The following is a 25,475-nucleotide window of genomic DNA, read 5'->3' as shown; positions in this document are numbered from 1 at the left end:
GGAAATTAAGACTCAGGGTTTAAGAGACTCAACTTGCTCAGAATCCCACAGCCCGAGAGGTGCTCCTCAGAGTAAAACCCACAGATCCATACTCTTCAGTCTTACCACCCAGCCCCTGCCTTGCTCCCTCATCCCAGCACCTGGTCATGCAGACACAGCCTGGTCCAAGGACCACTCACTGCAGGCTGGGAAGCCCAGGGCACGGGTATGGGTGCTCAATCGAGGAAGAAAAACCCTGGAAGTTCTCAAGGGCTCAGGATCTAGTTCAGGGGTCAGGTGAAGGACGCTCAATACGGGCAGGGGTGTGTACAGAGTGCCAGGGAGCTGGCATCAGGGGCGGGGCTGCAGGAGATGTCGGAGGGAGTGGAGTGGCAGACAAACTGAGAGAGGCAGAAATGTTTGTTTTGGCCAGAATCTAAAAAGCCTTAAATGCCTTCTCCAGGAGTTTGAATCTTATTCTAAACATAATGGGAAGGCATTGAGAATTTTTACAGAGGAAAGCTCCACGGTTCCACCGGCGACCTGGGAAGAAAGGGGAAGAGAGTTGGAGGGAGGAGGCACTCACTGCAGGTGTCAGGTTAAGGAAGAGGCTGGCATGGGGACATGGGAGGATAAAGACGCTGCACATTGCGATGACCAGAACTTGCTGACCAAGGCGAACATCATGACTGGCATTTTTCATCCATCAGATTGGAGGAAAAAAAACACTGACGACATTTGGTGTTGATGAGGGGGTGGAGAAATAGTCTCTATTCTGCTGGAAGCAGTGTAAACCTGTACAACCTTTACGGAGGGTAATTTAAAGTTGTCTCTTAAAAGTGCACATGATCTGAGAATCTGAAAATCCACTTTTAGGAATTGATCATAGAAAAACAACAGTGTGAATACATAGGGATTAAAATGAACAAGAATGATTACTGCGACACTGTCAGCAAGAGGGAAAAAAGCTCAAACAAGTGGAATGCCCCTTAGGAGGGGAACAGTGACGTAAAATACAGAACACACAGAGCGTAGCCCTTAAACAGAAAGAGGTGAGGCAGTTCACGCTGATTAAAAAAAAAAAAAAAAAAAAAAAAAGGTGCCCATGCTTTACTGTGGAGTGCAAACGCAAGCCAAGATGTACAGCATTTTTGTGATTAAAATAAAAGGATCCACATGCCTAGATCTGCAGGCCCATCTTGCTGTGGTTATGACTGCGGTGTTCAAGGGAAAGAGGATGAATCTGGCAGTGTGGTTCCCCCTGGGGAGTGGGATTAAAGAGGTTCAGAAAGGGGTGGGCAGGAGGCCACTACCCCTTTTTTTTTTTGTATTTGAAAATTATTCTGGCCGGGCGTGGTGGCTCACACCTGTAATCCCAGCACTTTGGGAGGCTGAGGCGGGTGGATCACGAGGTCGGGAGATACAGACCATCCTGGCCAACATGGTGAAACCCTGTCTCTCCTAAAAATACAAAAAAAAAAAAAAGCCAGGCATGGCAGCGCGCGCCTGTAGTCCCAGCTACTCGGGAGGTTGAGGCAGGAGAATTGCTTGAACCCAGGAGGCGGAGGCTGCAATGAGCCGAGATTGCGCCACTGCACTGCAGTCTGGTGATAGAGTAAGAGACTCCAAGAAAGGAAAGGAAAAAGGAAAGGAAAAAGGAAAGGAAAGGAAAGGAAGAAAGAAAGAAAAAATTATTCTTACATTTATATAATAGTAAAATGCACCCTTTCGTTGTACAGTTCCATGGGTTTTAACACGTTTAGCTTCTTATAACCACCATCACAAACAGGATACAGAATATCAACACCCTGAAGAATTCCTTCTTCCTTCCCCTATGTAACCAGACTCTCCTTCTACTCCCAACTCCTGGCAACTACTGACATATTTGTTCTCTGTCCATATATTTTTGCCTCTTCCAAATGTCACAGATGGAATAATTCAGTTTGCAATTTTGAAAGACTGGCTTTATTCACTGAGCATGTACAATTAAGGCTACTGTGCATATTGGGGGTTCATTCCTTTTGATGGCTAAGTAGTTTTTCATCATATGGATGTACCACAGTTTGTTTACCCATTCACCAGCTGAAGTACATGTGGGTTATTTCCAGTTTTGGGTGATTATGTCATTTATATTTTTATTTTTGAGACCGTGTTGCTCTGTCACCCAGGCTGGAGTGCAAGTGGCACAATCTCTGCTCACTGCAACCTCCACCTCCTGGGTTCAAGCGATTCTCCTGCCTCAGCCTCCCAAGTTGCTGGGACCACAGGTGTGCACCACCACGCCCAGTTAATTTTTTATTTTTAGTATACATGGGTTTCACCATGTTGGCCATGCTGGTCTCGAACTCCTAGACTCAAGTCATCCACCTATCTCGGCCTCCCAAGGTGCTGGGATTACAGGCGTGAGCCACTGCACCTGGTTAGTTTTTGGTGATTATGAATAATGCTGTTGTAGACATTAATGTATGACTTTTGTGGGAATGTACATTTCCATTTATCTAGGATAAATACCTAAATTGGAATTGCTGGGTCCTAAGTGTATTTTTAATTTTATAAGAAATTGCCAAACTGTTTTCCAAAGTGACTGTGCCGTTTTGCATTCCCATCGGCCATAGAAATAACACTCTAATGAGAGTTGCATTTTCTCTACATCCTCATCAGCACAATGGTATTATCAATATTTTTCGTTTTGGTCATTTTAATAGTTCTGTAATTGTATCTCATTATGGTTTTGTGTTTCCCTAATGGCTAACGATGGTAAGCATATCTTCAGGGGCTTATTTGCCATCTGCACACTTTCTCTGGTGAAATGTCTGTTCATGTCTTTTGCCCATTTTCTAATTGGTTTGCTTTTTTTTTTTAACCATTGACTTTAGAGAAGACTTTATATATTCTAAATACTGGTCCTTTATTGGATATGCAGTTTGCCTATCTTTTCTTACAGTTTGTAGTTTGTCTTGTCAGGCTCTTAACTAGGTCTTTGGCAAAGCAAAAGTTATTAATTTTAATAATGTCCAATTCATCAAATTTTCCACTTTGGATGCTTTGATGACAAGTCTAAGATGTCTTTGCCTAGCCCTATACTGCAAATACTGTCTCACATTTTTTCTAAAAGTTTTATAGTTTTCATTTTACATTTAAGTCCATGACCTCTTTTGAGTTAATTTTGTATATGATGTGCAACTTAGGTCAAGGTTCATACTCTTGCCTATGAATGTTCCTATGCTTCAGGATCATTTGGTTGTGATGTACAATTTGATAATATTTTGCTAAGAATTTTGCATTTAGGCAGGCACAGTAGCTCATGCCTGTAATCCCAGCACTTTGGGAGGCCCAGGTGGGTGGATCACCTGAGGTCAGAAGTTTTAGACCAGCCTGACCAACATGGTGAAACCCTGTCTCCACGAAAAATACAAAAAATTGGCTAGGTGTGGTGGTGGGTGTCTGTAATCCCAGCTACTTGGGAGGCTGAGGGAGGAGAATCGCTTGAAGCCGGCAGATGGCCATTGCACTCCAGCCTGGGCAACAAGAGCAAGACTCTGTCTTAAAAAAAAAAAAAAGAATTTTGCATCTAAATTCAGAGATACTATAGTATATTAAATTGCACATCACAACCAAATGGTCCTGAAGCATAGGAACACTCATAGGCAAAAGTATGAACCTTGACCTAAGTCTCACATCATATACAAAATTAACTCAAAAGGACTTAAATGTAAAATAAAAACCATAAAACTTTTAGAGAAAAATATGAGGAAATATAGTATCTCTGAGTTTAGTATAGTATACAAAGAGTCTATAGTTTTCTGTATTGTCTTTAATTCCAGGATTACAATCACGCTGGCCTCATAAAATGGGTTGGGAAGTGTTTCCCTTTAGTTTTGCATGAGATTTTGTATAATTGGTGTTACTTCATCTTTAAATGCTTGGTAGAAATCACCAGCGAAACCCTGTGAAAATGGAGTTTTCTGGAAGGTTTTTACCTACAGATTTGATCACTTTAACAGATATAGGACCATTCATGCTACTTTTTAAGCTTGATAGTTTGTATCTTTCAAGGAATTGGCCCTTTTCTTCTCATTTGTAAAATTTATGTGCGTAGAATTGTTCATAGTATTCCCTTATTATCATTTTAATGCCTGTGGGGTCAGTAGTGGCACTCCATAATGTTTGTAATTTGTGTCTTTTTTCCCTCCGTTTTTAAATCAACTTTATTGGCTATTTTGAAGAACCATCTTTTGGCTTCATTAATTTTTTTCTATTATTTTTATATTTTCATTTACATTTGCTCTTATGTTTATTATTTCTTTCCTTCTTGCTTTAGGTTTAGTTTTTCTTTTTCTAGTTCCTTAAAGTGGAAGCTTAAACATTTTTGAAACATTTTTTCTTTCTTGCTTTGAAACATTTTTTTTCTAATATAATTTACTGTTGAGTTTCCCTAAGTACCACTTCATCCGCATTCCACAAATTTTGATATGTTGTATTTTCATTTTAATTCAGTGTTCTAATTTCCCTTGAGACATCCTCTTTGACCCACGGATTATATAGTGGTATAGGGTTTAATTTCAAATATTTGATGATCTTTTTCATATTTCTTTCCAGATATTTTTCAGATGTTATCAAATTCTTATTTAATTCATTAAGGGCACAGAACAAGCTTTGGATAATTTCAATTCTTTTAAATTTAATACAGGCTGTTTAGTGACAATATGGTATATCTTCATGAATGTCCCATGTGCACTTGAAAAGAACATGTATTCTGCTGTGGCTGGTGGGCTGTTCTATAAATATCAATTAGGTCAAGTTGGTTGATGATGATGTTCAACCGACTTGACCTAATTGAAATATCCTTCCTGATTTTCTACCTGCTACTTTTCTTGACTACTGACAGAGGAGTGCTAAAGTCTCTACATCTTACTATGGATTTATCTATTTTTCCTTTTAGTACTACCAAGTTTTTGCTTCATGTATTTTGAAGCTCTGTTGTTAGGGACACACACATTTAGCACTATTATGCATTCTTGATTGACCAATATTGCTAAAATTATCATTACATAATGTTCCATTTTATTACTAATAATTGTCCTTTTTCTGAAGTCTTCTTTGTGTGATATTAATATATAGCTACTCCAGCTTTTCCAATTCTAAAATTTCTATCTTTACAGCTTCTACTTTTTTTTACAGAGAATTTCTCTCTTTCCATTAATTCCAAGAGTACTCATTTTTACTTTTTAGAATGTGGCATAATAGTTGCTTTAAAGTCTTTCTCTAATAATTCCAACATTTGAATCCTCTCAGGGTTGGCATTTGTTGATTGCCTTTTTCCTTGAGAATTTTTTAGGCTTTCCTGGTTCTCTGTATGTTGGATAATTTTGGTTCATATCCTAGATATTTTGAATATTCTGCTGAGACTTGGTCCTGTTAAAATTCTCAAAAGGTTTTGCTGTACTCATTCTAGTCAGTTTTATGCATGTGCAGCTCAGGGATGAGCCCAGAACTTCATACGCAGATTTAAAGGATATCTAACTCAGATGTCTCCTTTCTGTAATCTCCACTCCTCAAGGTTCTATGGCTAGAAAGCCAAGGTTTAGCCTCTCTGCCCCGTAGCACCTTCTTGTGACTGGGACCACCTCAGGACAGAGAGGCAAGGGAAAGGGGCCTGCAGGACCTCCAACCACCGTACCTGTCGCTGCTGTCTGTGCTAACACAGGCGTATAGCTTCATTACTGGGTTTCTCCGGGTGTAGTATCTAAAGAGTCAAAAGAGCTCTGACGCACAGGAGCTGCCGTGGGGAGAGGCAGGTGCTCACCTGGAGTGCTCTAGGCTGGTGCTTACTTGGAGCAGGGCTGGAAGGGCTAAAGGGCTGTTGCCCTGCAGAGGGTATTGCTATCATCTTCGGCAGGGGTGAGGGGTGGGCCACTTCACTGATGAGCCAAGATTAGGACTGAAAGAATCAAGAGTTGTGCCTCACAAGGGACATCACTGCCACTGCCACCAGGGCAAGTAGTTTTCAGCTTGTTGTTGGCATTTGCCTGGCATAGGGATGACAGAACAGAAAGAACTCCATCCTGCAGGGATGCTGCCGCTAAGAGGGATTTGCTGCTTCGTTGCTGGTGTTCACTTGGAGTAGGGCCAAGGCTGTCCAACAAGCTCTGTCCCATAGGGGCTGGTGGTGGGGGTGTGCAGTGGGATCTAGGCTGGGAAAGTCTCAGGAACTCTGGCCTGCAGGAGTCGTTGATGCCACCAGTGACAGAGGTGCTCCTTCACTACTCACACTTGCTACGGAGTCATCGCTTGGGTCCTGATCTATCTCCTCAGGCTACCAGCTCCTCTTATCTACCTTTCAGAGTCCTCTGATACTCACTTTATGCATTCTGCATAGGGTTTGATGTTGTATCAGTGGGAGAGATGGGGTGGTTTAAGTGTTTATTCCATCTTGGTCAGAATAGCAAGTCCCTTTTCATGTCATTTTTAAAACAGTAGGATTACAAGGTGATTTTCCTATCATTTTTAGGCCTCTCAGGGTTGTTCATATCAAGATATTTGTAATAACGCTGAGGTTTCTGGCTTGAGTATCTGGGTAGATGGAGTACTGAGAAGGAAAGAGAACTGTGCTGGAGGTGGTATCGATAAATGGAATTATGAATGCTGAAGTGTCAAGTCAGGGCTGCTCATCAGATGGGTCGGTGGCTGGTTGCTGTGGCCCAAGAAGTCAAGGGAAGCAAGAACTCTAGGAAATGGGTGGGATTCTGTGATGGGTCTTGCACAAGGGAAAATTAGGAGAGGTCGCTTTGTACTGGGTGGCATGCAAGGATAAGACACACATGGCTGAGGAGCAGAGGAAGGGCAGGGAAACAGAGGTTACAGTGTTGATGACACTTGCTCAGAAGGGACTGTGAAGGGAAGGGCAAGACTAAAAAAAATGCCAATGTGAGCAAAGCTGGTTTTCTTTAAGAATTCAAAACATATGTGGGTATATATCCAAAAGAACTGAAATCAGAATCTCGGAGATATTAACACTCCCTGTTCACTGAGGCACTATTCACAACAGCCAAGATGTGGAAACAGCCTAAACGTGTTTGGACAAACAAATGGATAAAGCAACTGTGGTATATACCTACAATGGGATATTATCCAGCCTTAGAAAGGAAGGAAATTCTGTACTTGCAGCAACAGGAATGAACCTTGAAGACGTTATGCTAAGTGAAATCAGCCAGTCACAGAAGGACAAGTATTACACGATCACATTTCTATGTGAAATCTAAAACAGTCAAATTCATACAATTGAAGAGTGGAAAGGTGGTCATTAGGAGCTGGGCAGGGGAGAGGGAAATTGGGGGCTGTTCATTAATGTTTATAAAGTTTCAGTTATGTTAAGAAAAATACGTTCTAGAGATCTGCTCTACAACATTGTACCTATAGACAACAATACTGCATCGTACATTTTAAAATTTGTTAAGAGGGTCGATCTCACGTTAGGTGTTCGTATCACAATAAAATGAAATTTTGAAAATTCAAGAGATAGGAATATATTTTTAAGCAGGATGCCAACAAAACCCTTGACAGCTTGTATTCTAACCCAAATGAATTTGAATATATCTGAACTGTGTCATTTAAAAAGGGTGACAGTCTCTTCCAGTTCCTTTCCTTCAGAAAATGGCTGTGACATCCAAAGACAAGGTGGGCCAGAAAATGGCTGTCTACACTCCCCCGGCATCCAGCTACCACCTGCCTTCTCCATGCAATAAACTCCACGCATCAGTCCCCTGTGCTCTTCCCATCTTTTGGGGCCAAGAAAGAGTTTGCGTGGCAGGAGGACATTAAATATTTGTTGAAAACAAGAATGCATGAATGAGTGAGTACTGGAGTCTAGAAAAAGAGGGTCAGAGACTGGAGTGTGTTACTCTGTCACCAACCCTGTCTGGAGGAATCCAGCTCAGATTAGCCAACGCCGGTTATCAAATGAGGTCCCCAGGTGAGAAGGGTGGTTTCTTACGCTACCTTCCAAAACACCAAACTGTGACCATGACTTTGTAAAAAAAATAAATCTTATACCCAGAAACAAGACAGACTAGAAGGAGAGTCGACCTAGGAGTGATTTTTTTTCTACATACTTTCTGTGTTTTCCAATTTTTCCACACAATATTCTCTAACTCCTTTGTTCTCATTCTAATCCTGTGTGCAGAAGCTGCTTTATGACCTGTAATTTAGACTCTGGGATGGATTGAACCAACAGGAGGATGTAAAATGTTCTGCACAAATGAACACGGCTGATAACCCTGGGCCATTTACTTCCTAGGACAGATCAGCAAATTATGAACCAGGCCTATAAACAGGGCTCCTCTGCCTCGAGGAGCACAGACATGTACTAAGACTGCAGTAACCACTCCAGCACAGCCCCTGTGAGGCTCAGCCCCTTCGGCAAGCCAGGCTCCCGTTTACTACAACCAACCACCACTGCATCCTTCCCTACTCCTTCTGCTGAAGCGTTCCTCCATTCCTTCAAAGAAGGAAAACAAGGTGTGGAAGAGGAGAAGGAGGAATAAACCAGGTGCTGGGGACCAAGCAGCTTGAGTGCCCAAAGCTGAGTCATCTGGAACACGTCAATCATCCAACTTTACTGTACATGCCCTGGAGGGAGGACGGGGGAAGGCGGCAGACTATTCGGGAGCTCTGGGCAAGGTATTTGCCACCATAACAGCAAATATTAGGTCTTTCTGGAAGCAGAGTGGTATTGTTATTAAAACTTTCATTACCTGTATGTTTTATATGAACTGAATTGCTTCTAGCTAACATAATTTGGGAGCAATGAGAATGATAATAGTAGAAGTGATAATAATCAATGAAAGCACAAACAGATTTGGTATTTGGGGAAGGTGTGGGGGCAGCTTCACTACTGGGGTCTGACAGTGCAGACCCTGAGATTCTGCTCTGGTCAGCATGAGATAGTCCCTCAAGGTCCAGGTAGGATCAGGCAGCAGGCCCAGCCTGTCCTGGTACCTGTCCTTCCAGTACCACTGCCCCTGCCTCCAGAGTTGCTTCCCTATAGAATGCAGGTAATTCCTTCCCTCCTTTCTGTGTGGTAAAATGAATATCATTACTCATGCCCATAAAGTAACCTAGATTCTTCTTTCGCTTTGGAATTCATCTAACTCCGTCATTTCTATGGCTTTAGTGAACGTGATTAAACTTAGATGGACGAGACAATTCTCTTCTACTACATAAGAAAAGCTGTTAATAAACAAACACTCTATTACATTTTATAAATCAAAGAAAAATACACAAGGTCTTTACAGACCATCCCAGGCATTTTATAGTGAAGAAAACCTGGCTTAGGTTGAGGAACTCACATATAAATAATGGGCAAAGCATTGCCCTCTGAAGCTTCTTTCCCAGATTTGACTACGAGCTTGATATTCTGTTTTTAAGTTCCATTCATTTAGCAAGCCCTTGAGAGACATTTTCAATTCTGGGCCATGAAGGTCAGGGTTTCATGTGCACAGAGAGCGACTCCTTCCTCCCTTGCTACTTCAATGGCTTTTTTAATCACTCTACAATAGCTTCAATAACCTCAATGGAAATCTGCAGAGTGGATCGTCAGCTACGGCTTGAACTTCCTCCAAATTCCCGCACTGATTATCCTACTGCAGTGGCAGCAGCAACTCAAAATCACGGCTGTGCCAAGGGGCCTTCAGATTGGGAAGGCCACATGTGTGGGCTCTTTGGAACTGTGAATCCTTGTGTGTCACCTTAGCAATTTAAAGTACTGTAAAAGAGCCAGAAAAGATTAGACTATTTTGGAACTGTTTTCACATTGTTTTGTATGAGCTAATTTTCTTCCTGTGTATGCATCTTCCTCTTAGGGTACAGGATTCCCTCAGAGAGCCACCAGGTTCTATTTCCCTTCTGTCCTACAATACAGTGCTTGAGTAGCCTGAAACATTCTTTTTTTTTTTTTTTTTTTTTTTGAGATTGTGTCTCTCTCTGTTGCCCAGGCTGGAGTGTAGTGGTACAATCTTGGCTCACTGCAACCTCTGCCTCCCAGGTTCAAGTGATTCTCCTGCCTCATTTTTTTTTTTTTTTTTTTTTTTTTTTTGTGATGAGGGCCCTAGAGAGAAGTTTTCCATGGCGAGTTTTGTTTTTTAAAAATGTTTTGGCCAGGCTGGTCTCAAGCTCCTGACCTTATGATCCGCCTGCCTCAGTCTCCCAAAGTGCTGGGATTACAAGTGTGAGCCACCACGCCAGGCCAAAACATTTTTAAAAAACAAAATTCGCCATGGAAAACTTCTCTCTAGGGCCCTCATCACATGCACACACAACTTATTTGTGTAGTGTAGTGTCGTTTTCTGGCTCACAGATTTCCATTAATTTAAAAAAACCAGCAGGCCAGGCGCGGTGGCTCACGTCTGTAATCCCAGCACTTTGGGAGGCTGAGGCGGGCGGATCACTTGAGGTCAGGAGTTTGAAACCAGCCTGGCCAACATGGTGAAACCTCGTCTCTACCAAAACTGTAAAAAAAAATTAGCCAGGTGTAGTGGTGGGCGCCTGTAATCCCAGCTACTTGGGAGGCTGAGGCAGGAGAATCACTTGAACCTGGGAGGCAGAGGTTGCAGTGAGCCAAGATTGTACCACTACATTCCAGCCTGGGCAACAGAGTGAGACAGAGTCTCAAAACAAACAAACAAACAACAACAAACAAACAAAAAAACCCAGCAATGAAAGATTCTTTAGCTCTGCTGCAAATACACATTTTCAACAGATTTCTCATTTCCTCACTTCCGTAAGAAGTGACAAATGTCAAAGACAGAGAAAGGTCATCTACTTTGCTCATTTCAGAAGACAGCTGCTTTCAAAGATTGCTACGTTCTGCCTCAATCTTAACACAATCTCCCTTTCACGACAGCAAGTAAATGCTGACCCTCTTGAGAGAGACTTACATTTTATACAGACTTGTGATTCCAATACATGGAACACGTTCCATGTGCAGCTGGGCCACGCGAACCTGATTATGAACAGCAGGAGGAAATTCTTTCTTAGAGGAAAAGGTCAGAAGGACCCTGATAGTGGAGTATGTTTCATTTATCGCCAAGAAATAGCTTAGGCCCTGAAAGAACCTGCATCAAAATGAGTACGCAAGTCCTGGGATTTGGACTTTGCTGAGTTTCTCAGGTGAAAAGTGGGAGAGGAATTTGAGAGATTCGCTGAGAGTCCTATCAAAATCAGTTTTTACATTTCTCTTTATCTCATGTCTACACACTGACTTCTCTGTACTTATACAAAATCCTGGTATTTATTTTCCCTTTTCTACACTTTATTCCTTATTTTCTCTCTCTTTTTAAAAGAGACAGGGTCTCACTCTGTCACCCAGGCTGGAGTGCATGGCACCATCAGAGCTCACTGCAGCCTTGAACTCCTGAGCTCAAGCAATCCTATTTCAGCCTCCCAAGTAGCTGGGACTACAGGCGTGCACCACCACCACGCCTGGCTAGTTTTAAATTTTTTTGTAGAACAAGGTCTCGCTATGTTGCCCAGGCTGGTGTTGAACTCCTGGGCTTATCCGCAGGCCTTGGCCTCCCAAAGTGCTGGAATTACAGGCATGAGCTACCGAGGTCGGCCTATTCCTTACTCTAGATTAGGGGTGTCCAATCTTTTGGCTTCCCTGAGCCACACTGGAAGAAGAATTGTCTTGGGCCACACATAAAATACACCAACACAAAAGGCCACTGATGAGCTTTAAAAAAAACTTCGCAGAAAGTCTCAATGTTTTAAGAAAGTTTACCAATTCCTGTTGGGCCACATTCAAAGCCACCCCGGGCCCAGGTAGCGAGTTGGACAAGCTTGCTCTAGATCAGACATGATATTAGTGGGAATTCCGACTCCTTCCAACTCCCCTGCAACAACGTTTGTACCAGGAGCATTTACACGGTTAGCGAGTGTCCAGCAAGATGTGCCAGCGGATGTGGATCTCCCCAGGCCCTGCCCTTCCCGCACCCTCGACGCGCTCTTACCAGCTCCCCTGCGCAGCGACCTTTTCTCCGCCGTCCTGGGCTCCTTCCTGGGGTCGCGTTCTCCCGGGCCGGTGTCGGGGGGCGCGGCCTGGTGCGGCAGCGTGAAGCTCTGCAGAAGCGGCTTCCGGGGCAGGGGCGGCTTGGAGCTGAGCGGCTCGGGGGGCCGGGCCTTCCCCTTTCCTTGGTCGCTGGGGGCCCTGGCGCCTCGAAGGGCGGGGGCCGTCCCGAGGGGACACTTCTCCTCCTTCGGGAGCACGGTCAGCGACCTTTCTAACCGGACTTCCGCACTGTACCTCTTCACACCCTTCGTCTCCTGGGAGGCGCCATCCCTGTATTTGAGCGAGACGGAGGTGGACCGCAGCTTGACGGGGAAGGGGTTTCTGTCCTCACTCGGGGCCGGCTCCTGGGCGGCTGGGCAGGGCTCTCTCGTGCCGGGCGTGGCGGCCGCCTCCTGGGGGCTCCTGCGCGGCCCGGCCGGACTGGCCGCCCTGTCCCCCGAGTCCTGAGGGCCGCACTCCGCCGGCTTCCGAGGGCCAGGTTTCGCGTGCTGGGGCTCGGGGAGACCCTGGAGGTCGTCAAGGGCCGCCTCGCTCCTCCAGGCCGGGCTGCTCCTCGCTAGGGGAAGGCGGCAGCTGGCGCGTTCCAGCGGGCGGGAGGCGCCCGGGCGAGGCCGCGCTCGGCACGAGGACACCGAGAACTTCTTCGCGCCTCGCAGCTCGGCGCCGCCCCTCTCCGCCTTCCGCTCTGGAGCCGCCCTTTCGGCGCCCGCCGGTGGCGCCTCGGCCCGCTCGGCCTTGGGGCGCTCCGGGGCGGCGGCCTCTGCGTCGGGGGAACCGGGGCCGTGCTCCCCCGGGGGAGACTCCGCGGCTGCAAGCGTCGGGGACGCGGCGGGGCCCTCGCTGGCGGCCGCGGGCCGGTGCTTCAGGCAGCTCTTGGGCGCCGGCGGGCTCGGGGCGGGCGCCGCGGAGGGCTCGGTCCCAATTCTCTCGGGCTCGGTCCCAATTCTCTCCGGCTCTGCTCCCGCTCCTCTCTCGGGCTCGGTCTCTGCCCCTCTCTCGGGCTCGGTCTCTGCCCCTCTCTCGGGTTCGGTCCCCGCTCCTCTCTCGGGCTCGGTCTCTGCCCCTCTCTCGGGTTCAGTCCCCGCTCCTCTCTCGGGCTCGGTCTCTGCTCCTCTCTCGGGCTCGGGCGCCGGCCCTGGGGGCCCCTTCTCCTTGTCCGGGAGCACGGGCGGCGTCGGCTCCGCTTCCTTCGGGACACTGCGGTCTGGCCCGTCGGGAGCAGAGGACGCCTCCGAGGTGGCGGTGGGGTCAGTCTCGGGGGGCGTCGTGTCCCCCTCAGGGAGGGCGGTGGGAAGCGGGCTCGCGACGTCTTCGGGAGCACAGACCACCTCCTCCGCCGTGTCTGCGGCCGGGGCACACGGGCCTGCTGGGGGCGCCTCCCCCTCCTGCTTTCCACTGTCGGGACCTGGATGCGGGGGGCCCTCCGGCGGGGACGGGGGCTCCACGCGGAGGATGGGGGCCGACTCGGGCTCGGCGAGCTCCGGGGTGGTCGGGCGGCTTGAGGGGTCGTCCCCGGGGGCGCCCTCCTCCTCCAAGCTGGCCCGGAGCGCCGAGCAGTGCTGCAGGCGGGCGCGTCTGGCACGGACCCCTCCGAGTGGCGGCAAGGGCGCCGGTGGCCCAGGCTCAGGGCCTCTGTCTGGCGCCACGTCCTGCTGCCCAGAGCTGGGGCTCTCTTCTGGGCTGACTTCCAGCAGTGGCTTCTCCTCGTTTTCCTCCTCCTCTGGGGTGCACGTCAGGTCGCTCAGGGATTCAGACTGAGCGCGCTGAGAGAAAGAAAGATAAAAAGCATCGTCACTATAGCAAATTCCAGGAAGCCTGTCAGCTCCCCACTTTCTTCAAGGCTTGTAATGGCTTAGTGATAGCAGTGATAGCAGCACTCTAAAGTTGGCACTTAAGCAGGCATGTACCCACGGGTGTCTTTTCTCAGTTTGTATCCTCCTGGTCTACTTGGGCTCACAGGTGTATTGGGACAATGGCAGATATGCCTCCCAAGTAAAAGTCTACAGCTCCTCTGACAGAGCCTCAAAACCAGTGGACTAGAGAGTAACGCCAAGGGAAGGAGACCAACAGCAGCCAGCGTCTGCCATGCTCTGTGCTCCACACTTGTTATTTCATTTAATCCTCCATTCATCCCAGTGAGGAAGGGATGATGAGTCACTTTTTGCACTTGAGAGCCAGGAGCTCAGAGAGGCCAATACCTTGTTCAAGCCTGGCTGAGCAGGTGGCGGAGCTGAACAGCTGGGGCTCTATGGCCCTGTGTTCATCCCAGCCAGTCTCCCATGTCAACACTTTAGGAGTGCACCCTCATAGTAAAGTCAGACTGGTTTTCCTAAAAGATGGCTCGTATCATGCCAATAGCTAACCACAGCCCTATAGGATAAAACCAAAATTTTCAGCTAAATTTACAGTCCTAGATTCCCTGGTCTTAAGTTGTTTCTTCCACTCCCTACTCAGGTCAAACCAAGCCCTCAACACTGCGCCAGACACTTGGTCTGAGTGACTGTCACCTCCCCACTCTCCCCCACCCCCCTGCCCCCAACCTCCAAGATATTCTACCAGGACCCCCAAGGACTGCTTCAAACTCTCCCACTCTTTGCAGTTTAAGATTCCCCCCTTCTCTAACCTCCTGAAGCCCTACTGGCTTGGCAAACGTATGCTGCCTTGTGATATTCTTCTGAAAGATCTCTAGAATTCAGATTCCAGTCCAACTTCCTCCTTTTGTCACAGAGTCAGTTCCTGCTCTCTCGGGAAGGAAAGGAGCTCCAGGTAACCAAGAACCATTCAAAAGTAACGTGGAAATGACCAAAAGGTTGATGGTGTAGAGACTGATCTTTTTAGAAAGTTCGTGATATTAGACACCAAGAGTCACCCAGGCTATTGCTCTCTCCTTCCCTTTGTCTAAAGCAGGAAATGTGACACTCAGGGTATGTTTGCAATAGGTTTTTCTCCTTGCTGTTTGTTATTATTTTAACATTTTTCATGGCATCTGCTTGCTAATAGAATACAGGATGCCTGGGATGTCTGTGACAATACCTAAGCAAACTCGCACCAAAATACACGATCCTATTCTTCTGGATTTAAAAAGAGGAAGAGGCACAAAGAAAGCTACAGAAGAACTTTCAAAAGTTGCAGGTCCTTTACTTTGCCATGTTGATGACCTTCTGCTACTACAGGAAACTGCTGATGTTGAAACCTCTTTAGGATGGAGGTCACCTTTTAAAACTATCAGTCACGGAGCCCACACAAGGCAGCAGACGGGGTGGCATGCCTGTTCTTTCCCGTCCTGGGAGCATTTAGGGAGCATCTGAAAGCACCTTCGTCCCTGAGAGGGGCCAGGCCACAAGGAAGATCCTTATGGTTGGGAAGAGGGACCTCATGACCAAAGGGCAAAGGGTGCTATGGACACTGAAGGACAGAGGCCCCCAGCATCACAGGTTCCACAACAGTGGATGGAGGAAGATATGGACACCTCTGAGAACTTAAGATACCTATGCCTGCTCCTTACCAAGCAGGGAAGGGGAAACGAGGGAAAGACCATGGATGTGACAGAGTTGAAATCAAGGAAAGGCTGTGTTTACCTGTTTGCACAGACTGGCTACATCAGGTTTTCTGTTATTCTACAAAGTGGGATTCAAGAACTAAGTCAAGTTCAAATGTAAAGAAAGAAGGATACAGCCCTGCCCAGATGGGAGCAAGAAGGGAGGCTGCGTTTCCACCTGGAATAGACACCAGGCTTCGCTCTGTCACCAAGTCCTGGCCAGGTTGTGGCTGGCTATAAATGCCCTGGCCAGAGCAAAAGACATCCCCATGGAAGTCATAAATCACAGACTTGAGGACCAGAAGGGAGCAGCCCCTGGCCCTGTGGTCTCATTCAGCACGAGGACAGGCAGGTCTTCAGTGACTGGACCTTGTCACGCCGACACAGCACACAGCCTCTAACTGTACATGCACTGGACACACACACCTATGGCACAAGTATCCTGGTTCCTAGCTGGCACATCAGCCTGAAGGTAACTCACCTTGCTTCTTTCTCCAGCATTAGTCCCCTCAAAAGTCCACTCTGCTGGCATGAGTTTAAAGAGCACCTTCCATATGCCCAAAGGAAAACTCGCTCTCTTCAGGGAGTTGCTGAACTCCTGAGTGGCCCTAGTCCAACTGTCTGCAGCTGAGGCACCCAGCTTGCCCTGGGTACTTCACCAACACACCCCAATCATGTCGCCAGGGAAGGACACAGGATGTTAGCCTATGAGCATCTCTTTATCAGCACTGTCATTCTCTGTGGCCAGGCTGGCCCCCACTCCAGGGGGGGAGGCGTTACGGTGCCCGTCAGGTAGGGGAGAGGGAACAACCCTGTGTGAACCTCGAACCTGCCAGTAAATGAAGCCAAAGTGTTCCATGAACCAGTTTCTCAGCTTCTAGGACTAGGAGGTAACGACACCCCAAGGCAGCACACCCAGAGAGGGGTCTGTCTTTTCTCCCCATGCTACTGAGTAGGTCCTCGTCCAAGACAGGTGTCCACGCTAGTGTTTCGGCTTCTTTCATTCACTCATTTGTTAATTCACTCATTCATTTGTTCCGTCGTTCATCCAACAACTGTTGTCATTCAACAACTCTGTGACCAGAAATGTTCTAAGGGTTAAAAGTGCAGCCGGGACAGGGTCTCAAAGAAGACTGGCATTATAAGAGCACATCCATTTACAAAGGTCACTCTGGCATGAGGTGAGTGATCTGAAGGAAGTGAACGGGCAGGTGAGTTTCTCTGGGGGACTCTCAGGCCCCAAGGCTGGGACACAGCAGCACCAAGGCCTGAGGCTAGAGGCAGCTGTGAGCTCAAGAGGCAGAAAGGTGGCCAGAGTGCTGAGTGAGAAAGGTAAGAAGCCTGAGGGGTAGGCAGGACCTGATGTACCAGGCCTGGAGTGTGGACTTTACTCTGAGTGCAGGGGGAAGGCAACCAGCATTCAGTAGTGAGTGTGTGAGGAATGACGGACAGACGGATGGATGGATGGATGAATGGAGCGATTCTGCAAGGGAGAGACAGATCTGGTTTATGTTTAAAATGATGAGCAACTTCATCTTCTGCAGCATGGCTCCATGAACTGTGGGAGTGCTCGGAGGGGCACGAGACCCTGTGGGAGGGAGTGAGGTAGGTTGTGCGGGTTTGCGGGGGCTGTGTTAAGCCTGCCTGGCCTGCCTCTGTGTGGAGAAGGAAACCCAATTACCGATGAAAGCCGCCTCATCTTACTCGACCGCTGGTTGCGGGGCTTGACCTGGAGCTTGTGCTTAGCTGCAGAGTTGTCCAAGCAGGAGGAGGATTCTGGAGGGTAACTGAAGTCGGCCACTGGTGCCAGGCTGCTGTCCGAGGTCCGGGCAGAGACAGTGCTGTCGCTTACGTGGTCTGGAGACACGACAGAGACCTTCATGGGATGAGAACAGACACATAGAACATGAACCTCACCATGTGAAATAAGGACGACCAAAGCAACAATGCCCTTTTCTGCCCAGGCTCAGTCTTCTCACACTGTCTCTGGCTTGATGTGTGTGGAAATTCTTTCTTTATTTTTTTTTCAAGATGGAGTCTTGCTCTGTCACCCAGGCTGGAGTGCAGTGGCATGATCTCGGCTCACTGCAACCTCCGCCTCCTGAGTTCAAGCAATTTTCCTGCTGAGTAGCTGGGATTACAGGCACCCGCCACCACACCCAGCTAATTTTTGAGTTTTTCATAGAGACGGAGTCTCACTATGTTGGCCAGGCTGGTCTCAAACTCCTGACCTGGTGATCCGCCCGCCTCGGCCTCCCAAAGTGCTGTGATTACAGGCATGAGTCACCACGTCCAGCCAATACTTTCAATTAGATTCTCAGCAAGGAGGGGTCTAGGATCCTCCTGGAGAAAGGTAAATGGCTGGGAGTTTAAAGTACAGGGCCAGCTCCTGGAAACCTGCCACTCCTTCCCAAGACCATGCAGAGAACCTGTGTCTCAGGCTCCCGTGTCACTCTTCTGTGGCAGCTGGCACAGGCACTTCAGACAAGAGCTTTCTCTGTCAAAACACACCAGCCCGATTTGTCCAAGGGCACAGTCACCTGGTCCTGTCTCTGGAAGCTGAGAGGAAGGTTCAGAGGTGTGATTTTAGAAGCAGGGGCGCAGAAAGTGCCAAGCCCACCACCCAGCATTCCATCACTGGAGCCCTGTTGGTTCAACCTAGAAGGTCTCTGTGTGCTCATGTGTCTTTTTGAAGAAATCTGGCTGGAAACTGCCATCTGTTAAGTTACAGGTATTTTACTCATTTATACTTCAGCACGGAAGAACTGATAGCAAATAGCAAACATGTCACCTGGGACAAAGGGATGCTGACAGCCATGTGGAAGAATGAGGGCAATACCCACAGATCCCTGTCCCCCGAACTTGGCCAGCTCCACCACTGAGTGAGGTCGAAGTTTGCTCCCCTGTGGACACGAGTTGGCATACAACTCGGAGCGCCTGTGAGCACATGCAGCCCAGACGAGGGGCGAGGTGCACAGGGAGACTATGGGAGGTGGCAGGCTTTTCATATAACTCTGTGATCTTCAAACAAGCTTTGTATTCAAGCACAGTGTGCAATATTAGTGTCAAGTTTCCATTTAACTTTAGAATTTTATTCACACAACGATTCAGTAAGCCCTCAGGAAAACAGTGAATGAGGCAGTGAGACAACACACCAGTGCCGTCTCCAGTGGCAAACTCCTAGGGCCATGGGCACATCTGCTGTTTCTTTTCCATAACCCTGGGACCCCCACACAGAGCAGGTGCCCAGCAGCCTTTGCTAACCCAGACAGGGAACCATAAGGATGATCATACTGGAGAGATGGGCTCCGATACAGGAGGAACAACCTCTCCCTGTTACGTGAAGCTCTCTCCTATTAATAAAAGTGTAAGTTTATCTGTGTAAACGAGGAGGAGATAATTACTAAAATGGGGGAGAAGAGGATAAAAGTGGTCATAATCTACTTGAATTCTCTTTTAGCTACTCAGGTACTTACGGGAATAAGGCAAGAAAAATTATGTTAAAAATAAGTCACAAGTCTCCTGATCACAACTACATCTGTGCCTGTGGCTCTGGCTCTCACTGTGGTCACTGACAACTCAGGAAGTCGCCTTAGATTGGGAAATCGATACCTTTCCCAGAGAGCCTTCCTTAAAGGTCACAAACAGGATGTGTACATTTAAAAATAATCGTACAGAGTCTGTAATATTTACCCTTGTCTAGAGGAACAATGTATAAACATTTGCTTAAAAAGAAAATCTCACTGCCTAGGACTCATGAGAATAGACGAGAGGAGCCGCTTTGCAAGTGCAGTGAGAATGATCACGGTGCCTGTGACAATAATACCCCGGATGGTTCCTCTTTATAGAATAAAGCCCAATACCCTGAAGGCTCCGAAGGATGCAGAGCAGGCTCTCCTCCCTGTGGGCCACCCTGTGTCTGTCCTGCGTGGGCAGATGTCTTGGGTTCAGGCCCACTCTGGCCCCTGGGTTAGGGGACCTTGGCATGGAGCTTAACTTCCCTGACCTGTGTCCCAGGTACAAGCTCTCCCTGACTACAGAACTCAACTCCTCCGGCTTCAGAACTCTCACTTCTGTTTCCACGGTTGCTCTGAGAGATCTTGGGGTCCGGAAAGACCCCAAGGAGAATCGTGCCTGTTGTTGATCAGTGATGTAACTACGTGAGGTGGGCTGGCGCCCGTGTGGAGGAGGTGAGGGCTGGGAAGCTGGCTTCATGAGTGGGCTGGCAGCATCCAGAACATTCACCTCTGCATGGCTTGCTTCCAGTCACCCAGTGTTTCCTGAAATCTGTGCTTCTGGATGATTCTGCAAGCAGAGGGTTTAAAAGTCTAGCATGTGGCTCTTGGTTGCAGGGAAGGCAGCCCAAAGGACCCAGAGGAAACAGCCTGGGGTCAGCAGCTTTTCATGGGCGGCCCTGAGTGACAGGTGCTTTAGGATGTGTGTCCTCAAAAAGAGGGGCTCAGCCACTGAGGAGTGGGCCAGGGGCAGTGCATGCTGGAAGGGCCACTGGACAGGAAGCAGGGTGGCCTGACTGTTCCAGGGGTGAAAAGAAGCTGCTGGTCCTGCTGGGAAGCAGAGGTACTGATCTACCCAATCTCATCTTGTCCCCCCAAAACCCTCTGAGCCAAACCCTCTGAGGACAGAGATTCTAAGAGGCGATAAGCCTGCCTGAGGCCTCCCTCTGGAGCTGTGGGGCATGTATTTGCTCATTTGACACCAGGTCTGTGTTCCCTCCTCATCTTCCCTTCCCGCATCACCAGGAGTAAAATGACTCAGTCGCCTTGCCGGTTTATCACACTCTACCTGGCATGTCCTGCTTCATAGCAGGACACCTAGAATAGGACCAGTGAGACATCATGTTATCTTAAAAACCACCAGGTAAAACTTTCATCAGTTGTTATCACACTCGGTAATAAAATTTGAAAAAATTATTCCATATATTTCCTGAAAACCTTATTCTATCAGGAAATGTCACCTTGGTTATAACATCAAATACTTGCTACTAAAGACTCTTTTTCCATAATAATCTTAAATTTTTCTGTCTGTGTGGGCCTGTGTGTAAGCATGTGGGCCTGTGTAAGGTGTAAACAGCCTGCAGCCCATCGTTTTGGGGCTTTAGGCACTGTTATATCAAACACCACATATTCTACAAGCCCATTTTAAAGGGTCTGTTGTTTTTCCCTCTCAATCAACCAATTATGCGTAAAAACTTTCAGGCCTCTAAATGCAATCATTGTGTCTTCAAAACGATGAAGACACTTAAGATTACCTTTGTGTTTTTAAGTCTTAAAGGCTCAAATTTTGGTTTCCTGTGAAGCTAGTAGATTGTCCATATTACCCAATAATTGATAAAATCTCAGAGCTTTTTTTTTTTTTTTTTTTTAAATAAAGGACCAACCACAGGAGGTGGTTGTGCTGTGACAGAGAAGGTCAGGCTGGCCCAGTCCAGCCAGCTGTGGAATTTGTGCCTCATGCTGTCACACAGGTTTGGAGATAGGCTTGCTTTTCAATGGACGGGTTCCTCACTACCTCTCCTCTTACTGCCCACCCTGGCTAAAGGCAGAGAACTGGGATGCTGTGAGAGTCAGAGACCTGTGGGATGGGAGGAGGGGGAGTCCATCTATGACGAGGAACGAGGCAGCTCACGACAGACCTCTTCCTACGGCAGAGCTCAGAAATGCACACAGTCACATCTGCTCCTGAGAGGGGGACGCTGAAACTGCACACAGGAGTATCTGGAGGTGTTAAAGGGGTACAGGGTTGGCTCGGTGAAGTCTACGAAATAGGCCACACCATCCTCCTCATCCTTTCTCCCTTCTGCTCGAGGCTGGAGAGAAGGCCTGCATAGCCCACAGTCCTCAGACCCTGCTCATTCCAGGAGCAGGGACAGCTTCGCCCTGGAGCAGAATTCTGGAGAGAATAATTCTGTAGCCGACTTCATGTCAGTCCCCACCCCACACACTCAGCCACACCACAGTCCTTCTGCCTTTTTCATCAGTGACGTTCTGGGAACTCACAACTACACAAAAATCTGGTGTGGCAGGGTTTATAGGTGTCAACATTGAAGTGGCTACTGAACAGAATTCAGAGAAGCACAGAATCTGCAAGGCAGTGGGTCACAACGAAGCCCCCCTTCACTGTGAATGGCCCCTCAAGCAGGCCAGAGGTGACAGGGGCAGGTGTGTGGCTCTAAAAATAACTCTGGCCTTGATTTGTTTTTCAAGTGTCAGCGTAACAGATAACTCCAACTCTATCCATCCTCCACAGTCAGGCTTGTCTACACGGGAACGATGACCACCTACTTTTAATATTTATGTGCAAGTACAGTGTATGGGCATTAAGTGCTCTTACCACAATAACATAGTTTAAAATGTGGCAGCACCGCGAGCTGTGTTGTGTACGCGCGAGAAAGAGCTCAGTTCCTCAGGGACCCCCTCTTGGATTCTAATGGGAAAGGTGGTGTTTGGGACTGGTTCCTCCACCCTGCTGAGGTCATCAGTTCCTCTCTTGCTTGTCAACCTTTCCCTGCTGCCCTGTTTGCCAGCAACACAGCACATGACTACCCCTATGCCGACACCGCCTTCAGGTCACAGACTCAGGCACCAGAAACCATCAGAGCCTCGACTATCACATGCTCACTACTTGCCCCTCCCGCCGGCCAAATGTCGTGGCAACAGAAAACAGACACAACGTGTTTCCCTACTTCTAATGGGGTTCTGCGTCTGGTCATCTGCTCAGACAGGAAAGTCAAGGGACAGGGTTGATTCTGGGTTGATTCTATCAACCTATCACCCTCATAACAAATGTCACCAAAACCATGTCTCCTAACCAGACCTGAATTTCTACTCAAAGAACGAAAATAAACACAGCTCAAGGGCTGACTGTAGGCTCCAGTGACCCAGTCGGCCACACCATGCACAGCCTCACCTATCCATAGAAATCTCAGGGACACACACAGGGGATCCCAGAGCTCCAGCGCCCTCCAGGGCAAGTGTGGACGGAGACGTGCAGTGGCTTAGGCCGTACTTGCCTTTATGGTGGTGCCGGGACCCACGTCGTGCAGCAGAGACATCTCTGGGGGGCTCCTGGGCAGCCCATCATCCTCAGAGCTCATGCCAGCATCCTCTCCACGCTTGGCAGGAAGCCCCCCTGGAGGAGGCGGTGGCCCCATTTTCACATTACACTGTATTTTTAACTAGATTGGAATAAAGAACATGTGCTCTTATTTTCATCAATGATATTTATCAACAGATCCTCCTGCTCTAACTCATTCATGCTGGAAATGCCTTCAGTGTCTTGGAGTGGTGCAGAGACCTGAACGTGCATCTGCCACCAGCTCTTCCACTGCCATCTCTTCTTTGTTCATCTAAGAATGAGTTGAGATGCCACTGTAACTCATTTGGTGTCTCCTGGGAGAGCTGTCATGTACATGTGATTCTACTTTACGGCATATCAAATAAACCAAGCGGAAATCATTTAAAAACTTCTCAGTGGATACTTGACTTGCACACCAGGTGACATGACCAAGGAAACATTTACCTGCAGTGCTTTAATCCGATCACACACATTTTCTTGGGAAAACACCCGCACAGGCCGAGTAGGGTCCTGTCCGGACTCAGGAATGAAAATACTGTCGTGAGAAAGGGCCCGGCTGCCCAGCGTGCCCCTCGACTCCCTAGGATAAAAGAGCCACTGTGAGACTCTGCCCACCTCCATCTTACTGACCCCCGGGGGACTCAGAATGAGAAAGGGGGATGTGGGTTAACAGAATATCAAACGACACTCCCTCTGCTGCATTTACATTTCAGGGGTCCCTGACTTCAGTTCATCCACACACTGTCAACTATTTGGAGCATTGCAGAGATAGGAATCTTCCTAGGAGATCTAAAGGTTGCGTGAATTATTTTTATTAATGAAAAAACCAAGGTTTGACAAGGTGTGAGGTGCAAGACAGCAAGCCCGCAGAGGGGAGGGGCTGGCACGGCCAGCTTCTGAGGATGTCCTGGCTGCCCCGGGGAGGGTGAGGTCCCGCCTTGTGGGCAAACATGCAGCCCCTCCATGGGCTGAAGGCTGTATGTGTGCAGCAGGCTGAGGGCCTACCTGATGAACGCATCCTCACAAGACACACCAAGACATACATCCGTGGCTGGTTTGAAATGAGAACTACTAATCTGCAAAGCCGTGGCCTCTTTTTATGACCTGGCACCATCCGTGTGACCAAAACCTCTGTGCCTGCCTAGATCCTGGAGCAGAGATGGTGGCCTTCTGTCGTCGCCATCCCAGTCCTTTCCTCAGCTTGGAGCTCAAGAATCTGATCTGGGACTGAACCCACAGGACATTCACAAAATGTCCTAAAAGGATGTGGGAATTAGTTGTCAAATTTTCCTAGCAGCGCTGGCTGCCTGAACAATAGGTGGAAGGAGATGACTGAGACCCAGTGATGAAGGAAGGAAAGCCTACCTCTGCACACACTGGACATCTCGTGTGCACCACCCCACGTCCTCGCCTCCTGCCACTCCCCTACCCTGGACATCCTGTCCACCGTGGGGCATTAAGGACTCTGAGGTGTGGCCCTGTCCCACTGTCAACCAAACTGTGTTGGTTAATAATGCTTCCTTCTAATTAAACCCTCACGCCTGCAACCGTAAGCTTGCAAGTGGGAACCCATGGCTCCCAGGATGTGCGTGTCCTCACATGCCAGGGAGGGAACCACACCAACTGAAGGAATCGGGCCCTCCCTGCCCAGGGCAGCTCTTAACCCAAAGGTCGCACACACACTTGGATTTCCCCTCCCCAGGGGACAGCCCATGGCCCACACTCTCTGGGAACCACAACCACCACCTAAGCACCTCCGTTTTGGATGTAACGAGGAGTGCAGGCAGCATGAAGAGGCCTCTGCAAAAACACAAAATGGCACATGTGCAAGGCCATTCACTACAGCAATATTCAGAAGACTGAAAGACGGGAAACGCCCAGTGCCCCTCAGTAGGCATCTAACTGAATCAACCATGAATGTCATACAATGGAGGACTCCACAGCTGGTCTGATGGGCAGGAGGGTCTCCACACACTGCATACAGGCATCACCAGATACTACTAAGTGAAATAAATAACAACCACTGCAGAACAATGTCCACAGTATGTCAGCACTGCATAGGAAAGGGGGGCCTGGATATTATCTGAACATGTGTGTGTGTTTCTTATTTTTAAAAAAATGAAAACAGAAGAAGAAATAACAAGTAAATAAAAGTGGTTTCCTTTAGGGGGAAAGAAATAACTAGATGAGGAGACATAGTGCAAAGATACCTATATTTACAACTTTGTCTTTGAAACTACATAAACGTTTTATCTAATTAAAAGACGAAACCAAACAAAAAGAGAAATTAAAAAATCACTAAAAAGGCCCGGCATGGTGGCTCAAGCCTGTAATCCCAGCACTTTGGGAGGCCGAGACGGGCGGATCACGAGGTCAGGAGATCGAGACCATCCTTCCTAACACGGTGAAACTCCGTCTCTACTAAAAAAAATACAAAAAAACTACCCTGGCGAGGTGGCTGGTGCCTGTAGTCCCAGCTACTCGGGAGGCTGAGGTGGGAGAATGGCGTAAACCCGGGAGGCAGAGTTTGCAGTGAGCTGAGATCCGGCCACTGCACTCCAGCCTGGGCGACAAAGCGAGACTCCATCTCAAAAAAAAAAAAAAATCACTAAAACTAGAAAACAAACACAAACAAACAAATCTAATTTTATATCAGATTGTTGGCATGACCACACAGAGAATATAATAATTTCAAGTGACTTTGACTGCACATCCAAGATAGAATACATTCTAAGAAAAACAACAAGAAAACCAAAGACAACAAATTGCACTCACTAATCTTATGAGTAGTAATAATAA

General features: G+C 47.9%; 1 protein-coding gene across 1 annotated transcript in view; it reads right to left on the bottom strand.

Annotated features, from left to right (window-relative positions):
* The window catches only part of KIAA1211L (KIAA1211 like), a 78,335-nt gene that overhangs the window by 17,265 nt on the left and 35,595 nt on the right, over positions 1-25,475 (bottom strand). Inside the window, exons 4-8 of the mRNA XM_031655466.1 lie at positions 23,121-23,256; positions 22,612-22,776; positions 17,263-17,457; positions 13,105-13,806; positions 11,985-12,969 (exon numbers count right to left, since the gene is read on the bottom strand). Coding sequence (XP_031511326.1) covers positions 11,985-12,969; positions 13,105-13,806; positions 17,263-17,457; positions 22,612-22,776; positions 23,121-23,256 — 2,183 coding nt within the window. The remainder of the gene's footprint in view (positions 1-11,984; positions 12,970-13,104; positions 13,807-17,262; positions 17,458-22,611; positions 22,777-23,120; positions 23,257-25,475) is intronic.

This window comes from Papio anubis, chromosome 14 (assembly GCF_008728515.1).
Source record: "Papio anubis isolate 15944 chromosome 14, Panubis1.0, whole genome shotgun sequence".
NCBI classification, from domain to species: Eukaryota; Metazoa; Chordata; class Mammalia; order Primates; family Cercopithecidae; genus Papio; species Papio anubis.
Note: the sequence above shows the minus strand (reverse complement) of the source record. Positions and strands in the feature narration are given on the sequence as shown.